Raw genomic sequence first — 21,397 nt, 5'->3', positions numbered from 1 at the left:
ATTTATTGTATTTGCTCGGTGGGATGTTGTAGCATTACTAGTTTTATTGCTATTTTACAATCATAATAACTTCTAAGTTTAGATCATCAGTACATAAACTATCATGTTATGTCGCCTATGAACCTTCCTTCTTCTCGACTTAATATCCTTACTCCAGGGCATAAAACAGATCAACCTGCTGCATTCTCAAAAAAGAAGAATCAAATTACAAGTTGGAATGGGATTTGTCTCACTATTACATTCTTTTGTTTCTGAAACCTACCATATGGATCTAAGAGATAAAAACATTGCTAGTCTACTGTTACTATGTTGTTTATTCAGACATTACTTAGGTAATTATCTTTTCTCCTTTTGTACAGTCACATTTACATGTTTGAAAATGTTTTAATAGTATGCCTTTCTTACTTTTTCCTAATTGGTATAAGTTAAAAAACATTTCGACATTTATGACTTCCATCATAGTTGGCACCGAATACATGACTAAAAATGCAATCATTATATTAAATTGTGAAAATATTCTTATTATATATTTAGTATAGGTACATTGAAGAAAGTCATTAAAAATTAGCTCATGTTTAAACCACAATTTGACTTTTCCATAAAATGTTACACTCACTGGTGTAGAATAATTAGAACAATACGTCAATACAAGTGAAAAAGTCATGTACGCGAACCCTATGCAACGGCACACAGAGTTCCAACAGGTCTCCTTGAGGTATAGTACTCTCCCCTAGAAGCAATGCTTCTATAGTATGAGCTCATCGCACAGTTTAAACTCAAAATTACAGATCTGTGTATCATGGATCTGAACGGTCGTGTGTAGGAGGCCTGTTGCTGAGAGTTACGAAAGTATGGTGATGATTTGAGCTTTTGGTTTTTTAACGTTTGCTGACAGGAACTGACTGGACTCCCCGTTGTTTCCTTACTGTATCACATTTCAATTGATGTAATAGTTGTCTCATTCTGTGGAGGAAGTACATGTCTCAGGATATTAAAAAGGGGATTTCAGTAAAGGAAAAATTATTTAAAGGGGATGTCTGAGTTGTGAAAGGTCATAACGAAAGGGTTCCCCATGGTGTAAAATAACAAAATAGCTGATGCTCACTCCTTCCCGCTCCCCACTTGTCCCCCACCAGCGGCTCTGGGTCTTCCCTGTGTTGTTGTTTACAGGCTGCTTGTGGCGTCCTGTAAACCTACTGCTGGAAACAATGATAGTACTCAGTGATGATTACTGAGCGCTGTCATTGGCTGCAGCAGCTTGTTTGGAGACGGCTCAGGCTAACTCAAGCCTTTAAAGATGAGGTCAGCAGGGAGATAAGAGCTAGTGGCAGGGAATAAGCGGGGAACAGGGAGCTGTGGTGAGTATTATGTGTCTCTTATCTTATAACTAGGTGGGCCCTTTAGGGTGCCTTTTCACAACTCAAACAACTCCTTTAAAGACAATGGACAGCTCTGAGGGCAATTTTTGTTTACTTAAATGCATGTATTTTGGGCAGAAAATCATTTTTCAATATGGTTTAATAAAAATTTTTGGCTTCTGTAGCTTCTACATATCACTGTATACAAGGCCTGCAGACTGACCTTCCCTTCAAAACGGTCAGTGAAGGTGGAATGGTGGTCTATGGCCCTTTCACGCAGGAAAATTATCCAGTGATTATTACTCCTGTGTTTTCAGTGAATGAAGGCGGAGTGGGCTGGAATGAACTTCCAGCCACTCACCTCCATTCACAGTAAACAGGGAGTCATTCATAGATGAACAATTTCCTGTTTACACAAGCTGATTGTCTACTTTTACTATATAATTCAAGGCGTTATCCCAAAATCTGAAGTCATCCTATATTCACAACATATGGGATAAACTTATGACTGATGGGAGTTCACGGCATAAACCTCCACCGATGCGGAGAATGGAGTCACATGTCTTCCTTCCTTCTCACTGCAGGCTTAGTGTTCTCCCTACAGCAGAAGGAGAGAGAATGGAGCGGTGGTTGCGCCTATGTGCTGCTGCTCCATTCACTTTCAATAGGACTTCCGAACATAGACAAGTACAAGTTCTTGGCAATTTTCGCTGGCCCTATTAAAATTAATGTTGCGGTGGCTGCGCATGTGTTGCCAGTACTCCATAGACTCTGATGTCACCGTGAGTAGAAGAAGCAACCCCACAGTGATAAAAAGAGAGAGAGACAGGAAACCCACTTTGTCAGAATGATGGGGGCCTGAGACCCCAACCGATTATAAAGTTACCCCATATACTGTAGATAGGGGATAACTCTAGATTTTGGGGTAACCCCTTTAATACAAGAGCTAAAGAGCAGATTACATATGGTTTACCAACAGATCATTAATATAAAAAGAGATGTGAAAAGGCAACAAGTGCTATGTTCATTTGTATGAAGGCTGAAATGTGAATCAACTTGGAGTCTTTTTATCAAATGTATTGCTAGCTACATGGAATACAGATATTTTTCCTCCCTTTGGCATCAATGGGCACTAAATGTATTCACAAGCTTTACAGTAATTAACAGCTCTTCACTGGAAAACTGCCAACAAGACCAACGTGACACTCTTCCTTTGAACGCTAGCAAAGTGCATAAGTAATTTATGTTGGATTAAATATCCCTTACAGGGACCCTTAAGTAACCCAATCACTTTAAACAAGCACCACATGTATGATCCTGTGGAGTGAAAATGTCAGACAGTGATATAACCTCCTAATAGCACGGTGCCCCTACCTGTGCCGTTTTATGACATGAAATATTATGAAACATGGCAAGTAAGAGAAAATCCGAATATTCTGACCTATTAAAGTCTCTAGGGAATATGGGAAAAAGTACAGACAGGTGTTGCACTCTAACTTCCCCCACTTGCAGGATTAACTTTTTTTTTTTTTTCGTAAATGTTACAATTTTGAGTTTGTACCTTTGTTTGCGTTAAAAGGAAAACAATAAAGGCTTAAAGACTACAAGGGTCGAAATGGAATGTAGCCAAGAGCCAAAGAAAAGAGTGGTACAGCATGCCATTGTATTCTCTGTTAAAGCACTGTGCCAACTCATCTTCCAGCCCATTATATAAAATTTAATTTAACCTGCTATGCAATTAATTCAGATGTTCAGCCTATTTTTCTCATGGCAGAATCACTCACACAATGCCTTATTTAAATATTAATCAGTCCTCTTTCAATTAGGACTAATTTGCTTCACAGGGTTTCTCTCATCTTCTGATTGCAGGAAAATGGAGGTAACTTGCAACGTTTGAGTATAATTAACATGGTATTTTTATAATACTGATACATCAAATAGGACCTTAATGAACCCCGCTGATTCCATTTAGTAAAGCATGCCTGAAAGTTATAATCAGGAGAAAAGCCTTTGCCATCTGTTTAAAATACTAAAGAACAGGATTTAAGCAGAATTGTTTTTCATAACTGCCGATTGCAAAGGTCTAAAAAGTCACTATTAATGCTGACTAATTGCTGCAAATTGAAATGTGTTTTTCTGTACATAAACAGGGATATTCTGCTATACATGCAGTTCACACTCAACCTATAAAGCCGAAGAGATGGAAAGTTTTCTGTCGACATAGCTATATTTCTTTTAAATGCAAATAGAGAAATGGAATAGAGAATGAAGCCGGGCAGGTTTTTAATACATCTGCCATGTGGATAACCTCTTTTTTAATGTTTGCAGAACATGCAGTATTAAATCGCAATAAAACCAGATAACATGCAAGGAGAGCAGCATATGCCGTAGTCACTGTATGCAAAAGGTAAACAACTTAACATTTACACATGGTTAATTGTTCACAAAATGTTCCATCTGCTCAATAGAAGGTTAAAGTTCATCTGCATGCGCTGCTAGGATATGTAAGGAGCCAGATCCTTGCAGCACGGTCAAAAGGCTGAGAGTGGACAATACTTTAAAATGTGTGCTATTATATTCTTTTCTAATGCATACTGCACAATATGTAATAACTCATACAATAACTATATATATATTTATAGAGTACTGTGCAAAAGTTGCAGGCAGGTGTGAAATGAATGAAGCACAGTAAGAATTAAAAAAAATTTAAAAAGGCATTTGATTGGCTCCAAATTTATTCTGTAGCAGGACAACAACCTCAAACATAAAGCCAAGGTCATTCACAATCTTCAACGTATAGAAGAACAAGGAGTCCTGGAAGTGAAGATATGGTCCCCATAGCGCCCTGATCTCAACATCATCTAGTCTGTCTGGGATTACATGAAGAGACGGAAGGATTTGAGCAAGCCAGCATCCATAGAAGATCTGCGGTTTGTTCTCCAAGATGTTTGGAAGAACCTCCAAGCCAAGTTCCTTTAAATTCTGTTTAGAAGTGTAGCTAGAAGAATTGATGTTATTTCAAAGGGAAAGAGTGGTCACACCAAATATTGATGTAATTTAGAAATCCAGTATTTCTGTTTAAAGGGGGCCAAGAGAAAGGGTTTTTCTCAATTTTTTACAATGTTGGATTTTCCTTAAGATGGGTGTGTATGTTACACAGAGGTCGGTTAAAGGTTGAACAACCCTTAAATAAACATTCATCTGGTGAACAATCATTCAGCTGACTCATACAAATTTTAGTCCATATTACAGTTGTTCAAATTGAACATACATGTCCAATGACATGAACCATGGAATGAAAATCCTTTACTGGAATGTTCATGAATAAGACAAAAATTTCCAAGATGGCTGACTTAGCTGGTTCCAGATTTTGTCGATCTGTCATTACTTGGCCAAAGCAATCATTTGTTGATTGATTTCACCCAAGAAAAGTTATTTCCTGGTTGAATTTGAAGGGCAGACCCAATAGTTATTGGGCAATGTATAACAGAGCCAAATAATGACTTTTTATGTACCACAGCTCCCCTGTATCCCGATGGAAAGTTTTCTGTCGAGGTAGCTATATTTCTTTTAAATGCAAATAGAGAATTACTGTATCATTCATCCTGAACCCCATAATTTATAGAGAATAAGTAAAGAACTACTCTGAGCTGCTAGATTCCAGAAGCCTGATGAAGAAGCTGGTTCAGCTCTGTAACATGTAGCCCAGTAAAGAGCTCTACAATTTACTCCAATCTCTACTGTCCTGTGTAGCAGAGCTAATATTCTTCCTTTGGTCTCACCTTCTGTTTTAAGCATTCTGGCAAGAGGAGGGCTGCAACTGTTACATACCCTTCCGTGAGTTGTGCCCCTACTGCATCACCTCCAGGTGAGAGTTATTTCACCTGACTAATTTTTCTTTCATCTCAATTTAATTCAATGCTGTTCTCCTTGCAGTTATGGTTGAAATTGTCCATGTTAGCCAACTTTAGTTAACTTAGGTATCTTCACTATTAAAGTGCAATTGGTAGGGATCCCATCTATAGGACCTCCACAAACAAGCAGAACAAAGGGGCAGTGGAAAGACCTTCAGCAGAAAATCATGGAAAATCCCTTAATGACCTGTTGTGGACATCTGAAGGACAAATACTCATTTTACATTTTAGCTGGAATTCTCTCTAAAGTTTGCATGTAAGTAAATTTATTATTCAAATAAGATTAAAGTAAGTGTGGAAGCCTCATGTACAACAGGGGATAACTAACCAAAACCTGTGTGAAGTTTGTTGAGGCTTTACAATACTATAATGAGCAGATCTGAAAGACATTTCAATGGTGGCGATGCAGCTTCTTTGTGGATATTGTTCTTTGATAAACTGCAACAAAGGATACAAGAACACAAAGCATGTATAGAATACACATCTCTGTTCAAAGCATTGTATGGCACGTTAATTACATGATACAAATGCAGTTCATAAACAAGCATGTATCATCTTTTCAAAGTGCTGTCATATCTCAGTTTATTGTACATATTGCGCAAACCTGAAAGTGAGCATAGCATATATAAACTTATTACAGACAAACGTCGTTAATTATTACACTCCTCTTAAATTTGGTTCAAGAACATTTCTACCTTTTGGAGGTCATTTTCTGCTAGGGATCTCGTTTTAGCTAAATGATAAATTGACCCTAATCTTCACCATTAAAGGAAATGTATCATCTATATGTTTTAACTAATTAAAACCAGATACCGACACAAGTTCTTTTTATCTAGTCTGTTTTATTTTCTGATCGTAGATTTTGTATTCTATTTTCTTTACCTGATTATGGGGCTACCATCTTGCCTGAGCTCCTGTTAAAAACATTTTGAGATATGCTTTACAGCAGGCTAAAGACTTCATAGACAAGAGGACCCATTAAATTATATGGGAGAATGTTGTGGGCATGTTCTGTGACATGTGCAAAGGTCATTGTGCAGGGAAAGGGGAGGAGGTGAGCTGTGACTATCACCTACTGTGAGTGGTGGATCCTGTGTTATTTGTACATAAGTGTTACATTTCATTTTATGCTGCCTGAGATGACTACTAAAAAAGTGATTGCATAATTTCTTCGATTTCAGGATATTTTAAATTCAGGATAAATTAAACCCCCCAAAAGTTCTAATAAACATGTTTTACGTAAATGTAATTTAAACAATAGGCAATTTTCTGATGACACGTTTCCCTTAAGTAGACACTAAAGTCTTTGGCCTGCTGTGTCATGCTTTTTCTTACCAAAGGTACTGCAAATACACATAGAAATCCCCACCATCAAATACTTTAGGTTTGAAGGCGTTGTCCGAGACTCTGGGTATTTTTCTACTGATGACCTATCTTTAGGATAGGTAATTAATAGATAATCAATGCGGGCCTGCCCCTTTGGGATTCCTTCCAATCAGCTGATTCCCGGTGCCACTGTTAGCCCTGACAGAAAGCAGTCTGCACTGTCCGTAGTGCAGTGGCCCAGATTGGTTTTGCAGGGACAGCTTCCATTGAATTCAATGGGAGCTGTACCTGCAGTACTGAACCACATTGATGCAATGTTGTCAGTGCTATCTTCTTCCAGTGCTAACCACAGCACTGAGAAATCAGTTGAATGAGGAACCCCTGATGATCCTTTACTGATAACCTATCATCAATAAAAAAAAAAAAAATCCAAAATCCCAGACAACCCCTTTGAAGGACGGCCATACAAATACAACCTATATAGGTTAAAACCCTAAAAATTCTGATTAAGCATTAATCAAAAGTATTTTTAATCCCATGCCACATAGCAAAAAGGTACATAGCTACTGCATGGTAGGATTACCAAACTATGAAACCTTTGTGTCTGCAAAAGTATAGGTAAAGACCCATTTACACAGTACAAATGTCGGGCAAACGATGCCCGACACTCGTCCTTGTGTTTCCTCGCTCCCATGCTATTGCACGGGAGCTAGCAGAGCTGGCTCACTCACAGAGCGGCCATCAGGGGGGCGGGGCAGTGCAGGAGATTTCTCTACTCCCGCTCCTCCTCCCCTCTCCATTGACTTAATACAGCGGCCGTTCAGTATTGAACGGTCACTATTTACACTGAGCGATCAGCTTATTCTCCATCATTTATGCTGCATAAATGATGTACGATGAGCTCATATAGCTCATCGTTCAGTGTAAATAGCGGCCGTTCAGTACTGAACAGCCACTGTATTAAGTCAATGGAGAGGGGCGGGGGAACGAGAGAAGAGAAATCTCCTGCACTGCTCTGCCCTGCCCCCCTAATGGCGCTCTGTGAGCAAGCCAGCAATACTAGCTCCCATGTGACAGAATGGGAGCGAGGAAACACAAGGAGGACAAGTGTCGGGCATCGTTTGCCCAACATTCATCCCGTGTAAATGGACCTTAAGTTCCAGCCAATTACAACATATCTATTGTTCCAGTGAACTGCATACTTTGCATGAACAGCGTTAGTGAATCTGCTCTGAAGCCTTGCAATAAACCTGCAGAAAAAGATATGGACTCTTCTAAATAAGCAAAACCAATGTTTCTGCTATTAGTTTGTTCTAAGAAGGATTATGATAGGGAGCAATATGAAATTGTACGCTAAAATGTCATTTCAAGGTAACTTGTCACCAACTATAAGTACCAGAAACAAACTTATGGTGCTTGTAGTTTAGGTGGCGTGAAGACCAGGGAGCCTCTTTTCATACTTACTCAGTGCCCTATTCCGAGGTCCCTTAGCGAAGTCAGTATGCACACAGCAAGCATGACTTTTCAGAAGGCTGTGCGCACACTCCTATAGAGATGAATGGGAATGCGCACACCCCCTTCTGAAGAGTCATGCTTGCTCTGTGCGCTGCCATTGCCGGGTACACCACAGGAACAGGGGACCAGGTGAGTATGAAAAGAGGTTCCTGGGACTCCATGTCACCTAAACTATATGCACTATAATTTAGTTTATAATGCATATGGTCGGTGACAGGTTACCTTTAAAAATGCACGGGAAAGACTAGTATTATCCATAAAACATTCATGAGTTAAAAAAATCAATAAATGTGTCAAAAAGAAGCATGACATGTTTTACAAGATATGCATTAAAATACAAATACAAACAAATATTGCTGCATAAGCAAACTGCTTTGGGTTTGATAAAATGTATTTCTATTAGATTAAATCTTATGAAAGGTTTATGACTATCTAAATATTTTAGCAATCCACATAGTGGTATTGCACAAGCAGCAGCGAACAATCTGATGCATATATAACACCATAATGTATAAAAAATGGGAAATTAAAAGTGTGTCCAATTGAGATTGAATATGTATGACTAAAACTATCTTCAAAGTTAGTAATAACTCCATACAGACCACCCTATGCGCCACAGCCCTGGCTGATATACTTCTTAGGTGTCTTTGATTTCACATTGCTTTGTTCTGGACACAAGGAAATAAAATACAGTAATGCACATCCTGTATACACATTGACTAACAGAGCAGATAATATTAACCCTTTCCAATCCAATTTGTATGCTGGTATTCCTAGGGGGCTTACTCTTTTCCTGCTGTTATACAACAGCGCTATATGCTGGTTAAAGCCAGTACTGCATGAGGTGACACGTTGGATAGGCTCCGACAGCAGAGAGGCTGGCAATATGCAGTAAGAGAACTCTGACGGACGTCTTCCATCATCGGAGCTGTACAGCCTTAAATCATGATGTCTTCAGAGATAAGACAGTGGATTGGAAAGGGTTAACATGACATCATCCTTATTTCACTACCCACAAATGGTCCTGACAACTTAGATTACAGTGTAATGGAAATGGATATTGGATAACTCGTTGACTATGCAACCTTTTCTGGAGGCAGCCAAATACCTGGTCAAGTGTCTTTTAACATAACAGCCCCAAGTTGTCAAGTGGCTCACAATTAAAGAGATATCATGCAATACATTGAGAGCTTAATAGGTAAAAGCCATAGTATTACATAATATATTTATTCATTTCCAGTTGCTTATATAGAACTGACGTATTGCACAGCAATGCACAGAGGTTGCAATCAGTTCCGGCACTCCCTGTGCTTAAAGGAGATCACAAGCTAACATCCATATCTAACATATACACATTAAGGCCAATATCATAGGATTAAAATTAAAGGGGTTCTCCACCTTGAAATTATTGATGAGATATCCTCAAGGGAGCTCATCAATAGTTGATAGTGGGGGACCACCACTTGGGAATTCAATGGGAATAGTACCAACCCAGGTTACTGTAATGTGTATGTAGCCATCTGCTTCCTGCTCTGCACACCATGACAGCTGCTGGGGGGACAGCTGTTTGGTTGGGGTCCTGAGTGATGAACTGCAACCAATCAACTATTGATGACCTATTTACAGGACAGGTGATCACTGCGGGTCTGACTGTTAGGACCCACGAATCACAAGAAAGGAACACCCCAAGTACACCTAATGAACGGAGCAACACTGCAAATGCGTGACTATATCACCCAACTATCTCCATATACAGTGCATGGAGTAGGGGTGATCCATTCACTTGGAGGACACTGGGTGCACTGTTTTTGTGATCCCTGGAGGTTGCATTAGTTTGGCCCCATCACTCATATATTTATCACCTATCCTGTGAATGAGTAGATGCTAAATATTTTTGTTGGGATAACCCCTTTAATGTAAAGAGCGTTGCTGTTGGGGAAATGCAGGCTTTACCGTTGATAATAGCCAGGGTGGCTTCATTCTACAATAAGTTTGTACAAAAGGGACATCCGTTTTGGGAAGACAATCCTGTGCATCAGTGTCTCCCATCCTGACCGATCATAAATCTATAAGATCATTATTAAACAGAACAAGATATCACAAAACGTCTTAGACCGCTCATGGCAAACATCCTTTTCATCTATACTTCCAAAATATGTACATAATAATATCAAGTTTAATAGCAGAATTTCAACAGAAGATGCAAATCTAACAATCAAGTTGTTGTCTTCACATGAGATAGTATAAGCGACTCGTACATAAAATTTTGATGAGAATAAGCAACAACAAAATAGACATCTACCTCTTTGTAATTAGTTTTCTCATTAAAAAAAACTAGAACTTTTCCACTCAGCAGAATCATCCATATTCATGCTTTACTGTTTTGAAAGATTAAATCTATTTAATTTTTAAACCATTTGCCTATGTGCAGGAAAAAAAAAACCCTGAAACTCGTGTATTCTCCGAAACTCAAACAAACCATCTTAGAGGTTACATTTTGTAACCTACAAACATCTCAGTTACCAAACCAAATATAAATTATTGGAATGTGGTTTTCATTTGTGGTGCTCAGAATCCCAGTATCTGCACATGTTTGAGTGAATGTTGAATATTTTTCAATCTGTGTTAACAGCAAAAAATAAGAATAAAAACAAACAAAACATTTGAAATTCTGCCTCAACAAGAAGAGACCAGAACATTTATATGCCAGAGGCAATATAGAAGTAAAAAGCAGCAACACTTTAACACTGCCACCACCATAAGTAATGTTGCCTGAAGAGGAGAAGCTACACGGGAGAAACAATATTGTCAGAAATATCTACTTTCATGGAATGAATACCTAACATAGATTTTTCTTGCTTTACTTTGGCCATTGATACCCTTTCTTTATTATTTCACTTTTTATTCACTGAAAAGGGTTACAAAGGACTGAGAAATCTTAGCAAAAAAACAAACGCCATTTCCCTGATGGATTTTGCTTCAATAACCTACATTAGTATGAGATGAAAGCTAGACTATATATAACATGAAGCAATACACAACAACGTAACTCAAAAGCATACAAAAGATTTGTTCCGAATGAAGTAGACAAGATTACAGAATGAAAAAAAAATCAAAAGGCAACATAAGAACACGGCAGTAATATAATGTCACAATATAGGCATACGGAGGAAACTGAGGTTGGAGCTACATTGAAAATAAGCTTCAGAGTTCACGAAAGCTGCCTGGCCAATGTATCTGCTACCCCTCATCATCCATCGCTTTCAGACTGAGGGATGTTAATCGGAAAGTAGAACTTCATTGTCAGTCAAATAATTTTCAACTATTGCAAGTGTATTGTCAGTTTAAAGGTATTTGTCTGGCTTGTAAAAACATTATTCGAAGCCCCTATTAAGAAATTTAGAGCCCTCATCTATTGGAGAAAAGTGCAAAGCAACTACAAACATTGTCTCTCAGTCTGGAGGACCCAACAAGTCCAGCATGGCATAGACATTCCATTGATTTCAACATATCAGGCTCTCTGTCACTTTGGGAAGATTCAAAAAGAACTGGAAAACCTACCTCTTCAAGTAAACACTACAACCTACAGTAACCTTGTGTCCATCATAATATGAACAACTTGTACCCTTACCTACTATCTTGTTCCTCCTCCTTACTTGTAAACTGTTAACCCCCGGGGGTATGATCCTCGATTTCGCTTTATCAATTTGATAGTCATTTAGTAGATGTTTATTGGAGATGAGCGAGCATACTCGGTAAGAAGGCGATTTACTCAAGAGAGCATCGCCTTTTTCGAGTATCTGCTGGCTCGGCCCTGAAGATTCAGGGGGCCGCGGGGGTGAGCAGGGGATTGCGGAGGGGATCAGGAGGGAGAGAGATCTCTCTCACTATCCCCCCGGCTCCCCTCCGCTGCCCCGCGGCCCCCCCAATCTTCAGGGACAAGCCAGCATGTACTTGAAAAAGGCGATGCTCTCTTGAGTAAATCGCCTTACCAAGTATGCTCGCTCATCTTTAATGTTTACTGTTCCTGTCGTTGTACATATGTGAAGTATTTAAGCCCCTGTTGGCATTTGTAGCGCACCCCGGAATTGACATTGCTTTAAAATAAATAATAATGCTGCAGAAAAAGGAAAACTTCCCAGCAGATTAAAGTTGAACAATGGGGTTCCCAGCAACAGGAAACCTTTCAATCAGTTTATCGTTGGGGAACACATCTACTAAAAAGGAATATCCAAAGACGACAACCCCATGAAACCCTAGTATCTTGCCCCTAGTCCACTGTGAATCATGTTACACCAAAAGCTTGATGCACCATAATGATGAAGAAAGTTTTACTGTAAAGTGTCTCTATGTATACAATCCAAAGTGACCATACTTCTTACATCCAAGGACAAAGAAAATGTCAAACGAGGTTCTAATAATTGCCTCTCAATATTTTATTTTCTTCACTGTAAGTCGTAACTTAAAACTTGACATTCCCTAAGGTATTAATGATTTAAGTGGTTGTACAAAGTGCACAAATTCATGTGATGCCAACAAAACATGCAAGTTGGCAATTTCATGGAAATATAGAGTGTTTGTGTGACCTACATTTAGTAAATGCACTTTTCATTGTTTTTAGAACACAGACTTTCTGTATTTAATATAATCCTACAAAAGCAATTTCAAAATGACTTTAGTTCTTTTTCCATTTGACTACTTTTATAAATCCCTTAACACAACACATTACAGTTATGTAAGTGGTATTTTTTAAATATAAGCCATCAAATAATATTTTTGAAAATAGAGCAAATAACATTTCTGAATTTGAGAATGTTAAGAGCAGTATTCCAGGTTGTAGATTACATTCGTGTTACAGATTTATGCAAAATTTTGGTTAATTTATCTTAAAATTATAGAAACTGGACATACATATAAATTAACTGCTGGAATAAACAATTTGGAAAGAAGTCGTATCATGAGGCAGAACAGAAAGCCACTCTGTATGAGGATTGCAAATCCCCATTTTCCTATGCTCAGCTATGTGGTCATATTGGGTCTATCAAGGGCAGAGGGTGTAGATGTGGTCTTTGGATGTTTCAATCAGTTTCTTTTTCTCACTTTTCTCAAAATAATACAACATAGAATATCAATCCAGCCCTAAGAATTTTCTCCAGAATCCAGATGCCAAAAGATATCTTCTAGTAGCCCATAAATATTACAGTTAGCCAGTAAACGTTAACCACGGCAAACATACCGTGCATTTAATTAAGTATGAAAACGTACCATGAATTTGTGTAAATGGTCAAAACTAGACTAGATCAATTGAATAATGGGCTGAAGACACTTCATTGTTTCTTTACAGTAGTATTCACCAGTAACTCAGGAGTCTCTAGCTGTTGGCAGCTACTGATACTATTGTGTACTAGTGGAGCCATAGAGGTCATAGCAATACTTGTACTTGATACTAAGGTCAAAACTACTCAATGGCCGTTAACACTAGGTTAAAAGGTTCATTACTAGGTCACATATTTAATAGGATTCTTCATTTTCACTGTTCAGTGTGGCGCAACACTGCCTTTCATACTTAAAAGTGGCTTATGAACTACAAAAAGTTGGGGACAACTATCTTATGTGAGTAAAAGTGATGTTGTGATCATTGCAAAGAATCCAAACCAATCTAATCCATGTGAGATTTTTTGCAATTGTTGCGAGGCAGCTTCCAACTTTTTTTTCAGATGGGAAAATATTGATATTGTGGTGCGAGTTGGGGTAACCCCATGATTGCACAGCAATTCACAAAATATACCATGGGACTATAGACTAATTGACATTATATATATCTATATCAATTGGTTAGTCCAGTTCTGTCTAATAAGAGGAGACAACATGCTCTACTAGGGAAACTGAAGAGCAATTATAGCAAACAACCCCTGCAAATTGGCCATACATAGTGCACTGGGCTGAGAAGTAGACATAAACCATGATATCTGCGTACATTCATTAAAGGGGTTATCTAGTTATAAACTATTTATGGTCTATCTATAGAAAAGGCCATCAGTAGTAGGTCAGCATATGCCCACCACCTGGGACCCCGACTGATCAGCTGTTTGCTGAGCCAATGCACTCGTGCATGAAGCTGATTTCTTCAGAAAGAACAGAGCTCCGTTTCCACTTCAGTGGCCATACTTGGCATTATATCCATTCATTTTAATGGGAAATTTGCCTGTATTACAAAGTCTGGCCAGTGCAATGGGAACGGAGCTGTCTGCATCCAGCAGAGATCAGTTCACTGCAAAATCACACTGGCCCAGAGAATAGCGGATTGGCCAGGATTTCAGGCAGCAGAACCCAGTTCCTGTTAATGACTTATCTTGGCACATCAATAGTTTGCTATTGGACAACCTTTTACTACATCAATAACCTGCATTATATTCTGTAATTGTAGCATATACTGTATAATTCGTTGTATCCTCTATATGATTAAATGCCATTAATCATTACTCTAGTGGGTTTCCTTTAAGCAGATAGGGTCTAACACTACTATAGCTACTTTAGATCTGGCCAGAATCATCGCACTGCATAACTTAGGCATATTTGTTTTAGAACATGCATATTTTATACATAACCTGGGCATAAAATTTTACTGAAAGTGGCCACAAAACAGAAAATTAATGAGGAATATTGATGCAGCCACTATATAACGCCTAAAGTAAAATAAAAATATCTGCATATAAATATCCAATTAACCAAATAAGACTTGTTTTAATTAATAATGCTCATAAAATGTGTTTCTTGCCAAGCAACCTCATTTTATGGAGCTCAATCTAAAAGTATACGTGCATTGAATAAAAACACGTCGTTCTCAATGTGCACATGATTACATTCTGAACCATTCCAACCATGTACACTCAGAAATATGCAAATATGAAAGATCTAAAACACAATACATGCAGCCATATAGAAACACAGGCATACCTACACACGTTTTGTGCATTGTGAGATGTACAAAACTCGCACGAAAATAAATGGGTCTATTTCTCGATCGCAGCACTGCGAGATGAAAAAATCGCGGCATGTCCTATTTTCGTGATAGTTTCGCACAAGAGCCTTACATGCAAATGAGCTGTGTTCTTAACATCGCACAGCACACGGAAAGGTGTCTGTGTGCTGTGCGATCTGAGTTGTGCCAGAGAATCTCGGGTGCGACTCACTGTGGACCGTGTACATACGGCCTCATTGAGATTTCTATTCATGCTGTACTGTATTGCTTCCTTGCATCATTTTAAATTGGACCAAAAATCCCTAATAGAACTTTCCCCATGTAGAAAATCCATGAAAGATACATATAGACATATTTGCAATCATTCTAGTCCATTGATATTTTTAGTACTATCACTGCGATGGCGAGTGTAAATTGTTGGTTTACAGTAACAGCCATTTTAGGATGAGACTAGTCTTATTGCAATGCAGGATTACTGTACTGGTTCCCTCTATAATCACAACTTGCAAATATGTTAAAAGTAGTATCTAGAGATGAGCGAGTAGTGCCTTAGTCGAGTATCTCCCGGCTCGTCTCTAAAGATTCGGGGGCCGGCGTGGGAGACAGGTGAGTTGCGGCGGGGAGCGGGGGGGGTGGGGGAGAGGGAGAGATCTCCTCTCCGTTCCTCCCCGCTCTCCCCCGCTGCTCCCCGCCCGCCGCCGGCCCCCGAATCTTTAGAGGCGAGCGGGGAGATACTCGGCTAAGGCACTACTCGCTCGAGTAATGTGCCTTAGCGAGTATACTTGCTCATCTCTAGTAGTATCTATGTTTATTACTTACACATAAATCAAAGCATAACAAAAAGTTCTGTAAATATCCGATATACTATGACCTACATTTATGAATCAGTTTATGTTGTTTTTTGGGATAAATTGAGCCCCAATTCACTGTAAATGCTAGTGTATTCCCTTTTTTATTAAAAAATGTGTGACTTTTCTCAGCACTGCTTACTTTTGAAAAGTGCTGACAAAAGTGGGCATGGTTTACTGGCACTGGTCATTTTATTCAATTTTAGGCTCCGTTGACACGTACATTCGAGGCTCCAGTGCAATTATGGTACAAACTGGGATAGCATGCTAAACTATATCATCCAGTAAAATGCTGATCGGCAAGACAGAAACTTGATGGACCCCATTATGGTCAGTTGAGTCTGTCAGTTGTCATTCATGTTAGTTAAGCACCGGTTCTGGCACTTCTGTTATTTTCTGTATTTGGCTCCTATGATGGAGCTGAGCAACTGAAATACAAAATGTATATATGAGTAGAGCCTTAAGGCCCATTTAGACCAGTTGATTTCTCGTTTGAATGAGCTTAAGATTAGAGATGAGCGAGCATACTTGCTAAGGACAATTGCTTGAGTGAGCATTGTCCTTAGCGAGTACCTGCCCGCTCGGAAGAAAAGGTTCAGGTGCCGGCGGGGGGGCGGGGGAGAACAGGGGAGAACGGAGGGGTGATCTCTCTCTCCCCCCGCTTCCCCCTGCTCACTCCTGCTACTCACCACTCACCCGCGCCGGCACCCGAACCTTTTCTTCCAAGCAGGCAGGTACTCTCTAAGGGCAATGCTCGCTCAAGCAATTGTCCTTAGCGAGTATGCTCGCTCATCTCTACTTAAGATGTCAGATTTCATTCCGGCAGGTAGATCCATCATTGGCTCGTTCAAACGAGAAATCATTCAGTCCTTCACATTCACTGTATAAATGAATGAGAACGACTGAACGAGCAACAATAAGTGAAGGAGCCGAAGATGACTTCTATGCCTGCATGAAATGAATGATGAATGAAAAGTGAATCATTTATTAATCGTGGTTCGATCCTTGCATCCACTGGTATAGTGTCAATGGATGTTATCTTCTGTGAGGTATACTCAGCAGAAGAACAAATGTCCCGGACTCCAGGCTGATGGCTCATACCTTAAAGGGGTTTTCCTACAATTTAAAATTTCTTCACAAGACGACTTTGTCTTTCCTGGTTGCTGCTGACCAGAACATGTGGCTGCTACAGCCAATAATTGGCGTTAGAAGGCCACTGCTGGGGCCATAGATTGGTCCTGGTCAGAAGCATCTATAAAGGATGGAGTGGTTCTGAAGCAATTTTAAGACATGGAAAAAAATCTTTACAATATAATAGGGGAATAAACTGTGGGTTAGACTAGGTTAGGGCTTTTTAGCTTTGAATGTACATGAACTGTACATCACAACATAGGGGATAAAGTAGACCAAAAAGGTTAACCAAGAGATGATTGATTAATGTGAGCTCAATGGCCAAAAAATAATTTCGTATCTGACGTAAATGCAGTTTATACTGGAAACACATGGACAAATGATCATTTCAAAGTAGAATTCTCTTCTTTGTCTGTGGTGTGCAGCACTGAAGAAGATATTTAATTTAATTGAGAACTACCATGGAGACTAATTTAAGTACTTGATTGACATTCATTTAATGTTAATAAAAACAATGTTCGGTGAAGGTCACAAGGAAGCGATTTAAAGAGATGATAAAAAGAAAAATAATTATTTCTGTTGTGAATATCCACGAGCCGGTTTCTACGGGCAAGGCTACAGCAGATTAGTAAAGGAAGAAGGGAATTTTACATAGCTTACCTTATCTAAACATAAAATAACTACTGACATCTTGTCCAATTATATTGTTGTGCTATTAAAAACAACATATTTTACATAAGTTAATGCATATTAGGCAAATGTTACATAGTGGCTTTAGTGCGTATCGCTATAATATCACTGGGTTTTGGGTTGCCCTGGTTAGTAATACATAGCCAAATTGCAATTTGGTGTAAACTGGCTGCAGGATCACATCACAAATGCATTGGGCCTAGATGTGTGGATTCAAGCCTCTAGGTCCCAATGGAAAATCAGGTTTCCCCACCTACCATGGGCCATTTATAGTACTGATTTCTTCTTATGTGGCAGAAGGACTTTTAGACATCCTTAGGCACTAAGGCCAGGGTACAACTGTAACCTCTGCTCCCTATACAGCTACACATATGATTGGGTTGAAGGCTTTATGTAAAGCTATGGAGGCACCGATCACAGAGCAGGTGCCTCATTTCAATGTATGTCTATGCCTACAGAAAATGTGTAAGTCAATGTAAGGAATAGAGCCACTGTATACATCTAAAGAACACTACTAAAATGTTAGTGACTGAAGAAGAGCATCTTGTGAAAATGAACAAAAATCATAAAATTGCGCTACTGACCATGTTTCCTTCCTTGTATAGTCCGGCAATGATGTTCTGTACATGAAGGGCATAGGGGATATGCCCTGTAAGACTGCTGGCTACCTGGAACAGTATAAGTGCAAGAAAATACATTAGACACACCATGGCCAATAAAAGGGTCTCTACTGAGTCACCCTGAGGGTTACACAATTCCCCAGTAACCTTAAGGGGATAGGTGGTTGCTGTATATCAGGCTAAAAATCACTGAGATTCATGGATAGTACATGTCTTACTGTCTCATTTACTAAAATGGCTGCCACAAAGAGACAAAGTAAGTTAAAAAAACAAATATTGGTAAAGTTTTGATTTACTAGGGCTTATGTCTTGGGGGTTTTTGTTGTTAGTGGCAATTTTTTGTTTTTTCAAAACACCGCATGCTCTGAATATGGCAAGTTTTCTTCACACATTTCAGTAGGTTTTAATGTGCCTTTAAAAAGACACATAAAAACATATATACTAAAAGACATCATTTTTAAAAATGTCAGTCAAAATGCTTAGAACTTTAGATAACTGTATTTCGAGGTAGTTTGAAACAGCCAATAACTGTTCAAACAACGTGTGCTTATAGGATAGCCAGTGTGATAACTTTCAAAAGTGTGATTTACTTTATTTGCCTAAAATTATGTTTTTGTGATGAAAAAAAAAACATGCAGGCCACTAGGAGTCCCCCTTCTATCTTGCTGATCACTGCCTGCTGCCATGTGATCTTATCTCTGTTACTAAAGATGGCTCAATGGAAGAACAGGAAGTTGAGGAGGGGCATGAGTCCCTATGCTCATCAAAGTGTATGAGAGCAGAAGGATGGGGAGAGGAGAGAGAGACTAATGTCCTTTCAGAGTTAATGAGTTTTTTGCTGCTATTTATTCCCATCTACATAGCTGAGCATTGCTGTACATTGTCCTACAAGATGATGTTATGCCTCAGTGTGTTACAGACAACAACACGATCAGAATCTGGAGTTCTCTGTGCACAGTATATAGAACATAGCACAGTAGTTCTTTGCACCAGTTCTGAGAGAACTGAGAATCAAATACACAGTCTGCAGAAGGGAATGGAGAAAAATGCAGGATACAAGTCATATAACAGCCAGAAATAGTGTTATTCCTGAGGTATGCACATGGTAGCATATTCTGAAAATCTCAAAAAATTAGGTATGCTTCATGGCCAAAAACCATTGTGTGAACCAAGTCTGACTGAGAAGAACTACTCTAAATGACCACTCTACACTTTTTAATCTCATTTCACTGTACAAAGATATATACAGTGAAACTTATCCAAAAGACTATAGCCTTATTCAGACCAGATTTCCTGTGGTAGATGCTTACTTCCACCACGTAATAGGCATGCTGGGTATCTTGGAGAAGAATACCATCCACCCAGAAGACCACTATTTTTTGCAATTTTGAGCAGTCATCTCAAAGAGGTTTTAGTAGTGGGAGGAAGTAATTTTCTATGTATTTAATTAAGATTTATATAAGAGCCATGGAAAAGACTAGATCTATTATATTGAAATCTATCGCTTCTAATAAAATCGATGTACTGTACATCTGTTTTACAGTTACGACATTTCAATAAAACTAAAATTAGAGCAGCAGACCATTACTGCTACTTCAAATATTAAATAGTGACTCAATAGCCGCATTACAATGCATTGTATACAGTTTATATACTACATACGGAATGCAGGCCAACATCTGGTAAAATTACTGAAGAGATCCTTCTGTTTCTGAAAAGCTGAAATTATCCCTGACATTCTGCAGATGTATATACTTGTAAGATTTTGTTACATCCCAACTACATTCAGGATCCATTTAAACTACGTTTTCCCCAGTATACCTTTTGCTCTCAAGTGGAAAGAAATTCTACACAGAAATCATTATTCAGTGACACAGAGTAAACCTGACATTACAAAAGGTTGCTAAAAGGAAGTGTATTCAACTGATTTGTCAAAACTTTTTATTCAGACATTGTTGGCAGTCAGGTTCATTGTCTGATAGCAGCAAATACTTGTCCTGTCAAGTGTACAGACATCTACTGGCTGGCTAGTATTGTGAATATCTTACTTGTAACATGGATGTAGTGACAATGATTACATGAAATAAAACATCCATTCATCCAGCCTTCCATACTTATGATTATTAATATATCCAAATGACACCTGTGAAGGCTCTATAGACATATTTTCAGGGTCTCCAATTATTTCATGACAGGCATGCATTCTGAATAGCAGCCATTGTCCTGAAAAGTTTCAATATTTGCTACAGAAAAGACATCTACGATTCTGTTTAAAAAAACATCACTTTTAATTAAAGGGGATTTAAACTTTGAATATTCCTTTTTTTGATAGATCACAAGGTATCCTACTGCTCAGACCCCCATCAATCAGTTGTTGCTACGTCCGAACCAGGTGCCGAAAACAACTTGCCCGGACTGGAAGTAATAGTTGTCCAAAAGGACAGATATACATTCTATTAGAAGAACTCAGAGAACAAAACTACTAATAATGAAACTAAATAAAACTAAATAATGGTGGAAAGGGAAATCTCACCCTATCATACTAATATGGAAAAAAACATGCCTAAAAGCAGGGTAATCGCCCTGATGAGGGGAACCCCATGCTCAAAACCTTGGGGACTACCTAGACTATCCCTAGATGGAAAAAGCAGTAACAATTGACAGATGTAAATTCAATCATCTTAACAACACTAGGTAGTAGATGTACAACAATAAGTAAAAAGTCAGAAGACCAAGGGCTTATCTGGTTGGCATGGCACTGGAAGGATGAGAACTGGACCAGAACTCCACCTTACAGAGGTGCCTTCTGAAAGGAGAGGATGGAATATATATATACACTACAATGATGATTGATTGGCTAACTGGGAAAACCACATTCATGTCAACCAATCAAACTGGCAAATTGATATTGGCACATGAGCCCTGTCATTCGTCACGGGGTGCTAATGTGTAAACACTGTGGTAATATGAGCCAGGCTGACATCATGACATCAGCCCGGACCTACGGTACTTC

At 38.8% G+C, this 21,397-nt stretch overlaps 1 protein-coding gene across 2 annotated transcripts in view; it reads right to left on the bottom strand.

The window, feature by feature from the left end:
- TOX (thymocyte selection associated high mobility group box) overlaps nt 1-21,397 on the bottom strand; it is a 258,050-nt gene that overhangs the window by 191,660 nt on the left and 44,993 nt on the right. The window contains exon 2 of one of the 2 annotated variants that reach the window (XM_066578295.1): nt 18,349-18,432. The exons of the other annotated variant lie outside the window; for it this stretch is intronic. Within the exon in view, the coding sequence (XP_066434392.1) occupies nt 18,349-18,432 (84 nt within the window). The remainder of the gene's footprint in view (nt 1-18,348; nt 18,433-21,397) is intronic. 2 annotated transcript variants of the gene reach the window in all.

The sequence above is a fragment of the Eleutherodactylus coqui genome, chromosome 9 (assembly GCF_035609145.1).
Source record: "Eleutherodactylus coqui strain aEleCoq1 chromosome 9, aEleCoq1.hap1, whole genome shotgun sequence".
Lineage (NCBI taxonomy): Eukaryota > Metazoa > Chordata > Amphibia > Anura > Eleutherodactylidae > Eleutherodactylus > Eleutherodactylus coqui.
This window is presented reverse-complemented; position numbering and strand designations above follow the sequence as displayed.